Raw genomic sequence first — 13667 nt, 5'->3', positions numbered from 1 at the left:
TAAAGAATTAAATATAGAAAATGAATTTTTAATTATATGTATTTATTCTGTAGTTTAGGATTATAAATCAGATTATCTTTATGAACCAAATATTTTTAGCCTCTGTAAATAGAAAAAGAGTAAATGTGGTGTTTTCTATTAATTTTAGCCTGTTCCCAGAACGTTGGTATCTATACTAGAATGCCTGATTATTGCTCATTCAGTTGGAGTGGAAAGTCTTTTTGCTGACTGCATGAAGTAAGTTATCTTAAGTAGTGCTGATGCTATTAATTTAGGGATTTTGATTTTGCATTCTTCTAATTTTGTGGACAATTTTAGAGTTGGCCTATTTCCTTGGGCACAATGTAAGTAGCTTAATGCTTAACTAGTTCCACCAACTGAGTAGAAGTATTGATTTATATATTATTCAAGATACTTGGGATCAATTTTATTTTAGCTGAACCATGGTTAGTTATGTTAAAATCTGTGCACATAACCTAACATGGGCTTAAAATATGTGTTTACAGAAAAGGGATTATAGTTAAGTCCATCTTAGCGCTCATAAAATTAACAGTCAAAACATACATATGTACAATTTATGTAACTGAAAACCAAAATATTATTGACTATTATAATGAAAAATACTTTCATTCCTCTAACTTGGGATTCTTTGATTTTAACAGGTGGATTGTAAAGCATTTTGCAAGGTTTTGGTCTGAAAGAAGCTTTGCAAATGTACCCCCTGAGATTCAGAAAAGCTGTCTTAATATGTTGATTCAGTCCTTAGTAAGTACAACCTAAATAACCATTTCGTGTGTATGTTATCAAAAAGTTTATTCAATTTTGTATAGTACTTTCAGTGATGTAAACATAAATGTAGAAAGATGAAAGAACCAATTTCAGATAATCTAGAACCAATTCGGAGAGATGGAGCTTTATTCATCACCTCAGCAATATTGACTTCCACTCACCACGGAGAATCTGGGTACAACAGTGAACTTCTTAACAGAACTGTTCTTTCAGGGGATCAGCCATCTACCTGGTAGCAGGTTGATTACAGTGGATCACTTCCATCATGGAAGAGGCAGTGCTTTGTTCTCACTGGAATAGACATTTGCTCTGGACATGGACTTACCTCCCTTGCTCAGAATGTTTCTGCTAAAACCACTGTCCATGAACTTAAAGAATGCCTTATCCATCATCGTTACATTCTCCACAGCATCACTTCTGATTAACAAACTCATTTAACAGCAATTGAAGTGTGGTGATAGGCTCATGCTCATGGAATTCTTGGTTTTACAAGGTTCCCCATCATTCTGGAGCAGCTGGCTTGAATGGAGAAATGGCCTGTTGAAGACTCAGTTACAGTGCCAGCTAGGTGGCAATGCCTTGTGGGGTTGGAACAGTGTCTTCTAGGATTCAATATATGCTCTAAATCAGATTTCGATTTATGGTGCTATTTCTCCCATAGATCTAGAAATCAAGTTGTGGAAATGGGAGTAGCTCAATGACACAATTATTCCTTGTGATCCACTAACAAATTTTTTGTGTCCTTTCCCTGCAACTTTAGGCTCTGTTGATGTAGAAGTCTTAGTTCCAAAGAGAACAATGCTTCCCCCTGGGGACACAAATAATGATTCTATTGAACTTGAAGTTGAGACTGCCTTCCTTTGGCCACTTTGTACACCCACAAGCAAAGAAGGGAAATAACTGATAGATCGAACTTGACTGTCAAGGGGAAATTGGGTTGCTACTATACAATATGGGTAAGGAAGACTACATCTGGAATGCAGTACACCCAGGCTATATGAGTAAAATCAATAGAAAGCAGTAACAACCCAATTTAGGCAGTGCTGATAATTCTTCAGGAATGAAAGTCTGAACCACCCTACCAGATAAGGAACCATGAACAGCAGAGGTACTTGCTGAGGACAAAGGAGGGAATATGAAGTGGGCAGTGAAAGAAGGTAATTATAAATAATAGCTACAACCATGTGACTAGTTACAGAAATGAGCACTGCAATAGTTATGATATAAACATATTCATATCCCTTTTTTACATGAATGTTTGTCTACGAATTAACCAAACAGCTTTGGGTTTTTCTCCATTGTCTCATCCCCTTGCCATCTAATGTGAAGACATGTTGTTAATAATAGCAGTTTATATGTCCACATTTAAGTTACTATTAATAGATATAAAAGAGAATTGTGAATCTATTTGAGAAAGAATGAACATCACCCAAAGACAAAAAAAGGAACTTTGTATCCTCTCTTTTGGGAAAAGAGTTGTTGTATGGGGGATAGTTGTATTATGTTAGGTGGAAGCATGACTGTTATTGTCTCCACCTGGAAACTAAGTATGTTTTAAGAGGTGTATGTGGTTGCCAAGTTGGCAAGGGGTTGATTATAGTGGCTTTGTAACATGTTAGCTTGGCTATGGTGCACTATGCTGCCCAGAATTTCCTTCTCTGTTTCCAGTTAGAGTGGCCACAAGAGATAATTTGGCATGAGATTTGGAGGATGGAAGTGAAAGAACAGCTATTTTTTGGTTTTTACACTAGGAAGGTTAGGGCAGGTGCATTTAGACTCACATGTTGTTGCTTATTTACTGGCTAACCGTAGCTAGACCTACAACTGTTCTGCCTTTCCATGTATCCTCCTTCAATTTCTCTAACCCGTGGGCCAGGTATGTGTCTAGCACCATAATGAAAAAAGTGCCAGCATCTCCTATGCGATAGCCATTTCACCGGTTGGAGGTGTTGAGACTGATGTGGGTTCCAGCCAGTGTTCTTGGTGTCAGCTTGTCCTTGCTCTCCCCACTTTTACATCCATCTTCCTTTCTCAACTGCTTGCCCTGTGAAGTTCAGACTACATCATCAGACACAAAGCCTATTTAACGAGCTTCCACAATTGTGTAAGATCAAATCCCTGTAACAAATTTCTTTATACAATAAGTCCTCACTTAACGTCATTGATTGGTTCTTGGAAACTGCGAGATTAAGTGAAACAACATATAACTAAACAATTTTACCACAGCTAATTGTGAAAAACAAGAGTTAAGTTCCTATGGCATATTTCTGGGCATTACTAAATTTCTAAATAAAGACTCAAAACACTTCGAATATTGAACATTGAAATAAATGTGAGCTATACATACATTTAAGAAAGATTAATAAAAATTGTAAAGTAATTATTTACCCAATTTTGGGGGAATCAGTGAGTGACGACAATAGTGGTGGTGGGTTAAATCAAGGAATAAATGTTTGCAAAGCAAAAATTGTAAGGAACGCCTCCTACCACTACACAGTTCAAAAACCATCATAAGTATGGTAGGCTAACTGCTTTTGTTCTGCGTTGTTTATTGTCATGTATTTGTATGATGGTTGTATAAGTTATGAATTTCTATAATAATTCATATTCATTCATTAATTTTCTAACTCACTTATTCCAGTGGATAGTTGTGGGTGGCTGAAGCCTATCCCAGCAGCTAAGGGCCCAAGACTGAAACTAACCCTGGACAGGATGCCATTCCATTGCAGGGCACACTCACACACACACCCACACTCGCTCATACTGAGACAATTTAGACACACCAGTTCACCTCATGTGCACGTCTTTGGGATGTAGGAGGAAACTGGAATACTCTCATAGACATGGGGAAAATATGCAAACTCCACACAGACAGTGGCCTTGGCCGACAAGCAACTGTTTTTCTCATCAGTGTCACAACCAAACAATGTTGAACAAAACGACATTATCTGAGGACCTGCTGTGTATATATATATACACTTCCTATTAGTCCTGTTTCTCCGATGGAACCCTGAATGGTACATCAGCCTGGGTTACCTGGAAGATAGATCTAAATCTAACTGGTAATTAAGTGTAGGACATCAGCTGATGAGATACCACTACAAAAAGTAAACCTAAATCTCGGTTTACTCTAATGAAGGACTTTGTAGTTTTGTTGCTTACTATTTTACATTAGTTTTCATGATCCGTAAGTAATTAAAAAACTATTGGCCCCACTACAATTCAGTTCAATAGAAGCAGAAGCATAATTTACTACTAGTAGTAGTACCAGTATTTAGTGGAATTTTTCTTAGAGCTTTACAGTTCAAAAAATACTTTTTATTTTTTGTGAAATGAATTATAAGACAGATACTATTATCTCCATTTCACATGAGAAAAGAGAACTAAGGAGGTGCTTTATTCAAGTTCACAGTGATAATAAATGACAAAGCCAGGTCTTAAAACCTATTGCTACCATTCAAGATAATATGGTAAGTGCTCAATGTGAGCAAAGTTTGTTTGTTTGTTTGTTGGTTTGTTTGTTTTTTAGGATAAGAAGCAGTCCTTATCAGGGTCTTCCACCACCTCTCCCTCATCTTCCTTCTTGAAGTTTAGGGAGTTTTCAGCCATTGTTTCTTTTTTCCTTTTTTCTTTTTCTTTTGTTTTCTTTTTGGTTTGTTTGTTTGTTTTTCCTGAACTTCTGTGGTAGGTAGAACCATTATTTCTTTAAATAATTTTTCTGACTCGTTTTCTCTATCTTCTCCTTTGGAACCTCAATAATATATATTTGGTCCACACAGTGGTGTCTCATAAGTCCCTTATACTTTCTTCATTTTCTCATTCTTTTTGCTTTTTGCTCCTCTGTCTGAATAATTTCTGATGACCTGTCTTTGAGTTTGGTGACCCTTTCTTCTATTTGATCTACTCTGCTGTTGAGCCTCTCTGGTGCAATTTTCATTTCAATAATTATATTCTTCAGCTACATCATTTCTGTTTGGTTCCTTTTTAATATTTTCTGTTTCTTTGCTGAAACTATTACTTTGCCTTTCATTGTTTTCCTGACCTTAGAAAGCATCTTTATGATGGTTGTTTTGAATTCTCTTCCAGGTAAATCACATACCTCCATTTCATTTGGTTTCTGGAGATTTATCTTGTTCCTTTGTTTGGAACATATTTCCTTGTTTTTTTTCATTGTCCTTGAATGTGTATTAGTCTTCACATTAGACAAAATAGCCACCTCTCCCAGTTTTTTTGGACTGGCCTTGTATAGGAGAAGACCTTTACTTATCAGCTCAGCCAGAGATTCTGGGGGCCTTTCACATCTTCTTGTTCATCCAATTTGTTTTCTTTGCTCTTAGCAGCTCCCAGGCATCTGGAGTATGCTGGGTCCCATGATTGCTTTGAGTCAAGCAAAACTGAAGCTGGTTCCTTTGGTAGCCCCCAGAAAAGCTGAATCATTGGACACTCTGTCCAACTCCTTTCCTCCCCAAGAAGAAGGTGGGACTTGGGGTTTTTCAACTGTTTACTCTTCATTGAGTCAGGGGGTAGGGCTGTGGTGACTAGTTACATGCTACATCATTTACCATCTGTGTTCTCACTGGCCCCTGGGTGGCTAGGGCATGCCAGGTCCCATTTCAATTCTTTCTTTCCCCAGGGAGAAGTTGGGAGCTAAGGTTTTTTGTCCACTTACTCTGTGCTAAGCCAGAGTGAGAAACCATGCTGACTCCCAGCCCAAACCACCATCTTTGTTCTTACTAGCCTGCTGGTGGCTAGATTTTTCTGGGTCTTGACAGTGCTCTGAGATAAGCAAGACAAAGCCAGTCCTGTGGGAAACCCCCAGAAAAGTTAGGGTATTAGGCTTGCAAACTAACTCTCCCTACTGAGGGAGAAGCTGGGAATAAGTATTTTTTCATCCATTTGCTCTGTGCTGAGCTGTGGGAAGAGAATATGATGACTGCCAGTTTAAACCACCATCTCTGTTCTCCCACAGATGGCTAGAGTTTGCCAGGTCCTATCAGTACTCCAAGACTAGAATACAGAAGCCAGTCATCTAGGCAGTCCCCAGAAAACTTGGGATATTTAACACATGGTCCAACTGTTTCCCTCCCCAGGGAGAAGCTGGGATCTGGTGGCTTTTTTCATGATCATATAACTCTGCCATGGGTAGGGATTCTGGTAAGAAGTGTCTCAAATTTCCCTATCTGCTTCAAAATGTGTTGTTTCAAGATCATCCTGGGTGCAGGAGCCTCTCTACTGGTTTCTGGATTTCTCAAAAAGAATTTATCTATTAATTGTTGTTAAGTTGGTATGTTCATTGGAGAAAGAGGGTCCAGGGCTTCCTACTCTGCCATCTTATTGATGTCACTTCTCCTCAAGCAGTCTTCTTAAGTATTCTTTAGTTGTAATTCAGTTCAACTGCATGTGCTATGGCAGGCACTTTAATCCATCAAATATTTATTGGTCATCAGTGATATTCCCAACACTGTGATATACCAAGGGAGACAAGAAAGCGATACATTAGTATACAAATCAGTAGCATTTCTATATACTAATAACAGTCAAGCTGAGAGTCAAATCCAGGACTCACTACCATTTACAATAGCTACAAAGAAAATAAAATACTTAGGATTATATTTAACCAAGGAGGGGAAAGATCTCTATAAGGAGAACTACAAAACACTGATGAAAGAAATCATAGATGACACAAACAAATGGGAAAACATACAATGCTCATGGATTGGTAGAGTCAATATTATTAAAATGTCCACACTGCCCAATGTGATTTACAAATTCAATGCAATTCCTATTAAAATACCAACATCTTATTTCACAGATCTAGAAAAAAATAAGCTTCATTTTGAACCAAAAGCCCAAATAGCCAAAGTAATCTTAAGCAAAAAGAACAAATCTGGAGATATCACAATATCTGACTTCGAATTATACTACAAGGCTATAGTAACCAAAACAGCATGGTACTTGTATAAAAATAGGGACATACACCAATGGAACAGAATAGAGAACCCAGAAATAAAACCATATAGCTATGACCAACTGATCCTTGACAAGGCAGACAAAAATATGCACTGAGGAAAAGATGCCCTATTCAATAAATAGTGCTGGGAAATTGGATAGCCATATGGAGAAGAATGAAACAGGACTCCTATCTCTCACCATATACAAAAATTAATTCAATATGGATTAAAGACTTAAATGTAAGGCATGAAACCATAAAAATTCTAGAAGAGAACATAGGAAAAACTCTTCTAGACATATTCTAAGCAAAGAATTTATGATTAACCCCAAAGGCAAACACAGCAGCAACAAAAATAAATAAATGGGACTTAATTAAATTAAAAAGCTTCTGCACAATAAAGGAAATAACAAAGTAAACAGGGAACCTATAAAATGGGAGAAAATATTCACAAACTATACATCAGACAAAGTACTAATATCCAGAATTCACAAAGAACTGAAACAAATCAGCAAGAAAAAAACTAAACAACCACATCAAAAAGTGGGCAAAAAACATGAACAGAATTTTTTAAAAAGAAAATAGACAAATGGCCCACAAATATATGAAAAAATGTTCAACATCACTAATCATCAGGGAAATGCAAATTAAAACCACAATGAAATACCCCTGTCAGAATGGCCTTTACTAAAATGTCAAAAAACAACAGATACTGATCTGGATGAAGAGAAAAAGGAATCCTTATACAATGTTGATGGAACTGCAAACTAGTACAACCCCTATGGAAAACAGTATGGAGATTCCTCAAAGAGCTCAAAGTAGACCTACCTTTCGATCCAGCAATCCCACTAGTGGGTATGTACCCAAAGGGAAAGAAATCACTTTATCAAAAAGACATCTGCACTCAAATGTTTATTGCAGTACAATTCACAATTGCAAAGATATGGAACAAACCTAAGTGCCCATCAATTCATGAGTGGATAAAGAAAATGTGGTATATACCATGGAGTACCACTCAGCCATAAAAAGGAATGAAATAATGTCTTTTGCAGCAACTTGGATGGAGCTGGAAACCATTATCCTAAATGAAGTATCTCAGGAATAGAAAAACAAGCACCATATATTCTCACTAATAAGTGGGAGCTAAACAGTGGATACACATGGGCATGAAGAGATGTCGAGGAAACCAAGAAGGGAGGAAGGTGGGGGGGCAGGGGAGGGATTAAAAACTTACCAATTAGGTACAGGGAACACTGTCCTGGTGAGAGGCATACTGAAAGCCCTGACTTCAGCATTATATAGTATATCCATGTAACAAAAACATTTGTGCCCCCTTAATATTTTGATAACAATAAAATACAATGAATAAAATTCTAAAAAGAAAGTATTACATTAGGCTATATAGAGAGAATTTTAAAATATATTTTTATATGAGGAACTTTGATTTTTTCCTTTCTCTGTCACAAAGTTAAAAAACAAATGACTGTTCATATCATACTTACAATACTAATTTTCCTAATATAGAGATTTTCTACAAATTGATTTTAAAAAAACAAAAGCTAAAGATAGGATAGAATTAGATGGTTCACTGAGAAAATGCAGATATCTCTTAATTTGATGATCCTCATCTTCATTTATTTAAGAGAAATTGACCTTAAAACTATAGTGTCAGACTATTTTCTACTTTTCAGAATGATAAAAAGGAAATTTTTGCAATGTTTGTTAAAGTGTAGGGAGTAAATATCCTTATGTATTCCTGGGAAGGACATAAATTAACCCAACTTTTGCTATGTTTTCCAATTTTTTTGACTCTGACTCAGAATAAGTTCTTTTTACATTGTAACCCAGTACAATAACACTCGTAGAACTGAAACACAAGTTTCACAAAAGAAATCTTAGTCTTATTACGTATGTTATACTAGTGTTTTCTATTTTTCCCCTTTTTTCCTTCTTTTTCTCACTCCTCCCCCCACCTTCTTTCTTTATTTCTTTTGCTTTCTAATGCTCATTGCAAACCACTAAATACATTTTCTCTACATAGCTATGGAGGAATCTGCCATTTGAAAAACAGTGCTCCTTTGATTGTTATGTTGACAGCATTTTGGATACTGCTGGCGTTCTACTTTGTATCCTCTTGGCCCATGTTTGCACTCCACATTGCTGCAGTAGCTAGCTATGCAAAGGTGTAATCTGACAGCACTTCCCCTAAGCTACATCACACACACACCTTTCTCACTTTCTGCCCTGCAGCTTCACTGCTCCTCTACATGGGATACCTGCAGCTTGGCAGTTCTAAACCTGTGTAAACCTTGTGGTGGAAAAGAGTTAACACCTTAGGGGACAAGTCTTGACCAATGGGAGATGGGAGCCAGTGGTTAATGTTTCCTTATTCTGTCCCTTGGATGGATAATTCAGAGTACCTCCTTCACAGCTCTTCAGAGGGTTCCCAATGAGATTTGCCCCAGTTGCCTATAGTAGTGACTGCTCTATCGGTAATTCTCAAATTTTAGTGTATGTACAGAACACTAGGGGATCTTGTTTAAAAGCAGATTCTAATTTAGTAAGTCAAGGGAGGAGCCAGACAGTCTACATTTCTAACAAATTCTGCCTGATGCTGAGGCTGTGGATCACACTTTGAGTAGCACGGAGCTAGAAAACGCACCCTTGGATTGGCTTTCCTTCCCCCTGTTTCACTCTCCCTGTGCCTCAGATCCCCTTGGGATCACTTCCCCAAATAAGCTTTCCATATATATGCCTGTTTCTCAGGCTCAGTGTTTAGGCAGAACCCAAGTTAAGACAAGAAGTATTGACCTACCAATTCTGCTTCTAGGAATGTATCCTATAAATATTTTCACATATGTGTGAAATAATGTTATGTACAAAGTAATTCATTACAACATTATAATAGCAAAAAATTGGAAACAATGTAAATGTCTATAAGTAGAAGACTAGTTAAATGACTTATATCTATATTATTAGAATATTACATAGTTATTAAAATAATAAAAGGACTCTTTATACATCGATTAAGGCAAATATTCAAGATGTATGCTAAGTGTAAAAGGCAAGAGACAAGGTAGTATGCATATTAATGCCTCCATCTGAAGAAAATATGGGTGAAATTACATATGTATGTTATTTATATATGCAAAAAATAACTCTGGAAAGATAGAGAAAAAATAGTATTGGTTATAAAATGGGAGGTTTGGGGATAGGAAGGAGAGAAAGACTTTTCCTGGTAATACCTTTTATACATTTTAAAATTGTGAATTATGTGATTATGTTAACTATTAAACTAAAATTTTATGTGTTTGGTCTAGAAGTATTCCTTTTTTTCTTTGAATTTCTAGATACTCTAACATTTAATGTTTATTATATATTCAGATCAGTATGGAATAAGATCACATAGCAACTGTTATCATTTAACTGTGTCCATATTTGAGTTTTCCAACAGATTCCAAGCTAAATTATGATAACTATATTCCATATCTGTATTTTTAAAAGATATTACTGTCAGAGCACATCACATTATGTATATAGTAAGCACTTTGTAGATACCTGCCAAATTTATTTAAATACCCTACGTTTGGCTCCAGTACCAGAGCACTGCCAACAGTACAGCAAATTGGGCTTATTGTCTGAAACTTTTAGTAATTGCACAGTTACTCAGGAAGTCACTGGAGGAGGAAAAGATAATGGTACTAAGATAATAAAAGACTTGAATTAGAGCAAAGTATGATTTTTTTTACTCTAATAAAGCAGTGGAAGAATATAATACATTTTAAAGAATTCTTGCTAAATGGGTAAAATTTTTAAAGTTTTGATGTTCAAAGATGCAACTTAGGTTATTCACATGTAGACTCTCAGTCTCTAATTATGTTGAGAGGTCAAGAAATATTTGAATGTCTGCTGTGACCCAGTTCTATACTGGGCCCTGGGGATAAAATGGTGAGCAAAAACAGACATGGTTTTACACTCATTGCACATACAGCCTAGTGAGAGAGACAGACATTAATCATATAGTTATGTTCATGTTTTATTAATTACAAATGAATTAAGTGCTCTAACAAAAAAGGGGCAGGTTTTCTGATAGCAGGTATAAAAGGTATCTGATGTAGGTGTAGGAATCAGGGAAAACTTAGTGCTTTAGTTGACACCTGAATGAAACAGAAGGTGTGCGAAGTCTACCTCATAGAGTCCGTGTTGGGTATTTCAGTCTGTCGTTTCCAGATTTATTAATTATCTATTGCTGTCTAATGAACCACCCCCAAACTAAGTGTCGTAAAACTGCAATTTATTATTTCTCATAATTCTGTGGATTGACTGGGTGATTCTTCTGCTGGTCTTGCCTGAGCTCACTCCTGTGACTACGTTCAGCTGGTGACTAAGCTGGAGGCTGGGCCTCCTACTCCACATGGTCTTCCTTACCAGGCTTCAATCCTGGTGTTCCCAGGATTCCGAGAGGGTAAAGACAGAAGCTGCAATGCTTCTTGAGGTCTAGGCCCTGGAACTTACATACCACCACTGTCGGTTAAAGGAAGTGAAAAGGCCAGTCCAGATTCAAGGCATGAATTGAAAAGGCATGAAAAAATAGATTCTACCTCTTGATGGATGAAGCTACAAAGAATTTTTGGCTATGTTTTTCAATCTGCTATAGTCTACCAGGTAGACTATAGTTATTTATAGTAAATAGTTATTTACTTAGCATTATATTAAGAACTAGAAATCAAGCATGAATAAGATAACAATAGTTTATAGTTGCCATTTTTTCCATTTCCTTGGAGCATATGGTATTTGTGAATTGTCATTCCATTTTTTCCAGAGATAAATATTTGGGAACATTTTTTTTCTGTGGTATAAAAATGAATCATCATTAAATGAATAAAATATAAAAATAGAGTCTTACCTAATTAGAGAAGAGGAAAAAAATCACTGGAGATTATAAGTAATTTTTGGCCTTTCTAAATTTGGAATAAATAACACGTATTATATAGTTGTAAAAGAATTAAGGCTATGTCAGTGTAGCCATGCAACTATGAATGATATCTATAAGCACAAAAATTAATTAAGTAATGATAATCTCAGAGAATTCAAGTTTTTCTTTGTAGTTATAACTTTGCTCTCAGATTTGTTTTAGCTGCCTTTTAAAGGTGGTTTCTTCCTAGCTCAAAGTTTGCCCTTTTGGATAATTGTGAGTAAATAAATAAATATTGTATGTAAAACTAATGACAAAGACATCAGCTACCTGGAATTTTGTTTTTTGCAGGAAATAGCCCAAGAAAATGAAAGTATTTGACTTGCTTAGAAGGTTATTTTATGAGCAGTAATATTATCTAACTTTTTCCCAATATTTTTTCAATTCTAAGAATGATAAGAATGCTGCTTTTCTTCTGATGGAAAGTGACAGGCTAATCATGAGTTTACCCAGAGTGAAGTGGACAGAAGTGGCACTGACTATGGCATCTCAGCTCCAAGAAGAATGTATTTCATTTATTGTAGAAAACTTCTCCAAGATTATTCAGAGTGAAAATTTTGCTCTTTTCTTACAGGTACTATGTCTAAAATTATGTCCTATATTTAGTTCCATCTTTGTGTTCTGATGTTAATTACATAAGAGTTTTTAAATGCAAGTTGCCATTGATTAAATTAGTATGATTTAAATAAATTACATAGCAGATGGCATGTTTACATAGGATTTAGAGCAGTGATGGACAGGATTTTTGGCTCACAAGATAAGGAAGGCAGGAGGGACAGGTTTGAGTGCCCTGGCAAGGCACAACGTAATTCTGGCCAACTCTAGCCTTCAATCAGCATAGCCACATTTTAGAAGCCAAAGTCATAAAAATACCGTTTTAGTCAGTAACATAATTATGTCCATGCAAAATTCCATCTCTTACTAATTCTAATTAGTCGTTGAATAAAGAACTCCTATTGCTTATTTCTAGGTTGTGTTATGAGGGTTATGTTGGCTCTTCAAAACGAAGTATATGGATATATATTGCAAATTTTTTAACAAAGGAAAGGAAAAGAACAAATCAACTTCATACAGCTAGTTATGATTGTTTTGTTATCCAGAATTTCATATTTCTTATACATTTTACATGTATTCCTATTAAATATCAATTTCTGTGTTTTGTAGTCACAAGCAATGAGCAGCACGGCTGATCTGTTGGACAAAATTTTGAAAGCAATTGGAGAAAACATTACCACTGAAAATAGTTGCTCTCTTCTTATGGCTCTGGACACATTAGTGAACTCTGACAGTACAAAGGAAATGGTACTGAATGTAATAAAATTCATTAAAATGATGTAATATTTGAACTTTTTGAAGATTTTAAATATGTATGTGCATTTTAAGGCCACGCATGGTGGTTCAAGCCTGTAATCCTTGCACTTGGGAGACTGACGTAGGAGGATTGCTTGAAGTCAGAAGTTTGAGACTAGCCTGAGCAAGAGCAAGACCCTGTCTCTACTAAAAATAGAAAAAATTAGCCAGGTGTGGTGGCGCATGCCTATAGTCCCATCTACTAGGGAGGCTGAGGCAGGAGGATCATTTGAGCCCAGGAGTTTGAGGTTATAAGTGAGCTATGATGATGCCACTGCACTCTAACCCGGGAGACAGAGCAACACACTGTCTCAAAAAAAAAAAAAAAGTATGTGCATTTTAAATGTTGCATAGATTACTGAAGCTAGGTGATGGATATCTGGGGGTCGATTATGGTTTCTACTTTTGTATATGTTTAGAATTTTTCCTAATACAAAATTTTAAAAATTCTATTTACCTCAATATAGAGTTCTTATGAAAGTTTAGAAATTGGCACTTTGGCTGGTTAATTTTAAACATAGTTTGGCACTTAGCAATATTATTTGGCACAGCACAACTCTAAGTGTGCCTGATTACTACATTAAATTTTCTGGATATAAAATG

General features: G+C 36.1%; 2 protein-coding genes across 2 annotated transcripts in view; both read left to right on the top strand.

Annotated features, from left to right (window-relative positions):
- The window catches only part of BTBD8 (BTB (POZ) domain containing 8), a 72933-nt gene extending 72113 nt beyond the window's left edge, over positions 1-820 (top strand). The window contains exons 8-9 of the mRNA XM_012661079.1: positions 149-237; positions 663-820. Of these exons, the coding sequence (XP_012516533.1) occupies positions 149-237; positions 663-780 (207 nt within the window). The 3' untranslated portion in view covers positions 781-820. The remainder of the gene's footprint in view (positions 1-148; positions 238-662) is intronic.
- Positions 821-12207: 11387 nt separating this feature from the next.
- Positions 12208-13667, top strand: part of KIAA1107 (KIAA1107 ortholog) — an 18232-nt gene continuing 16772 nt past the window's right edge. Inside the window, exons 1-2 of the mRNA XM_012661061.1 lie at positions 12208-12288; positions 12879-13016. Coding sequence (XP_012516515.1) covers positions 12888-13016 — 129 coding nt within the window. The 5' untranslated portion in view covers positions 12208-12288; positions 12879-12887. The remainder of the gene's footprint in view (positions 12289-12878; positions 13017-13667) is intronic.

This window comes from Propithecus coquereli, unplaced genomic scaffold (assembly GCF_000956105.1).
Source record: "Propithecus coquereli isolate 6110/MARCELLA unplaced genomic scaffold, Pcoq_1.0 Scaffold7, whole genome shotgun sequence".
NCBI lineage: Eukaryota > Metazoa > Chordata > Mammalia > Primates > Indriidae > Propithecus > Propithecus coquereli.
The sequence above is the reverse complement of the archived record's forward strand: the minus strand, read 5'-3'. Positions and strand labels throughout refer to the sequence as shown.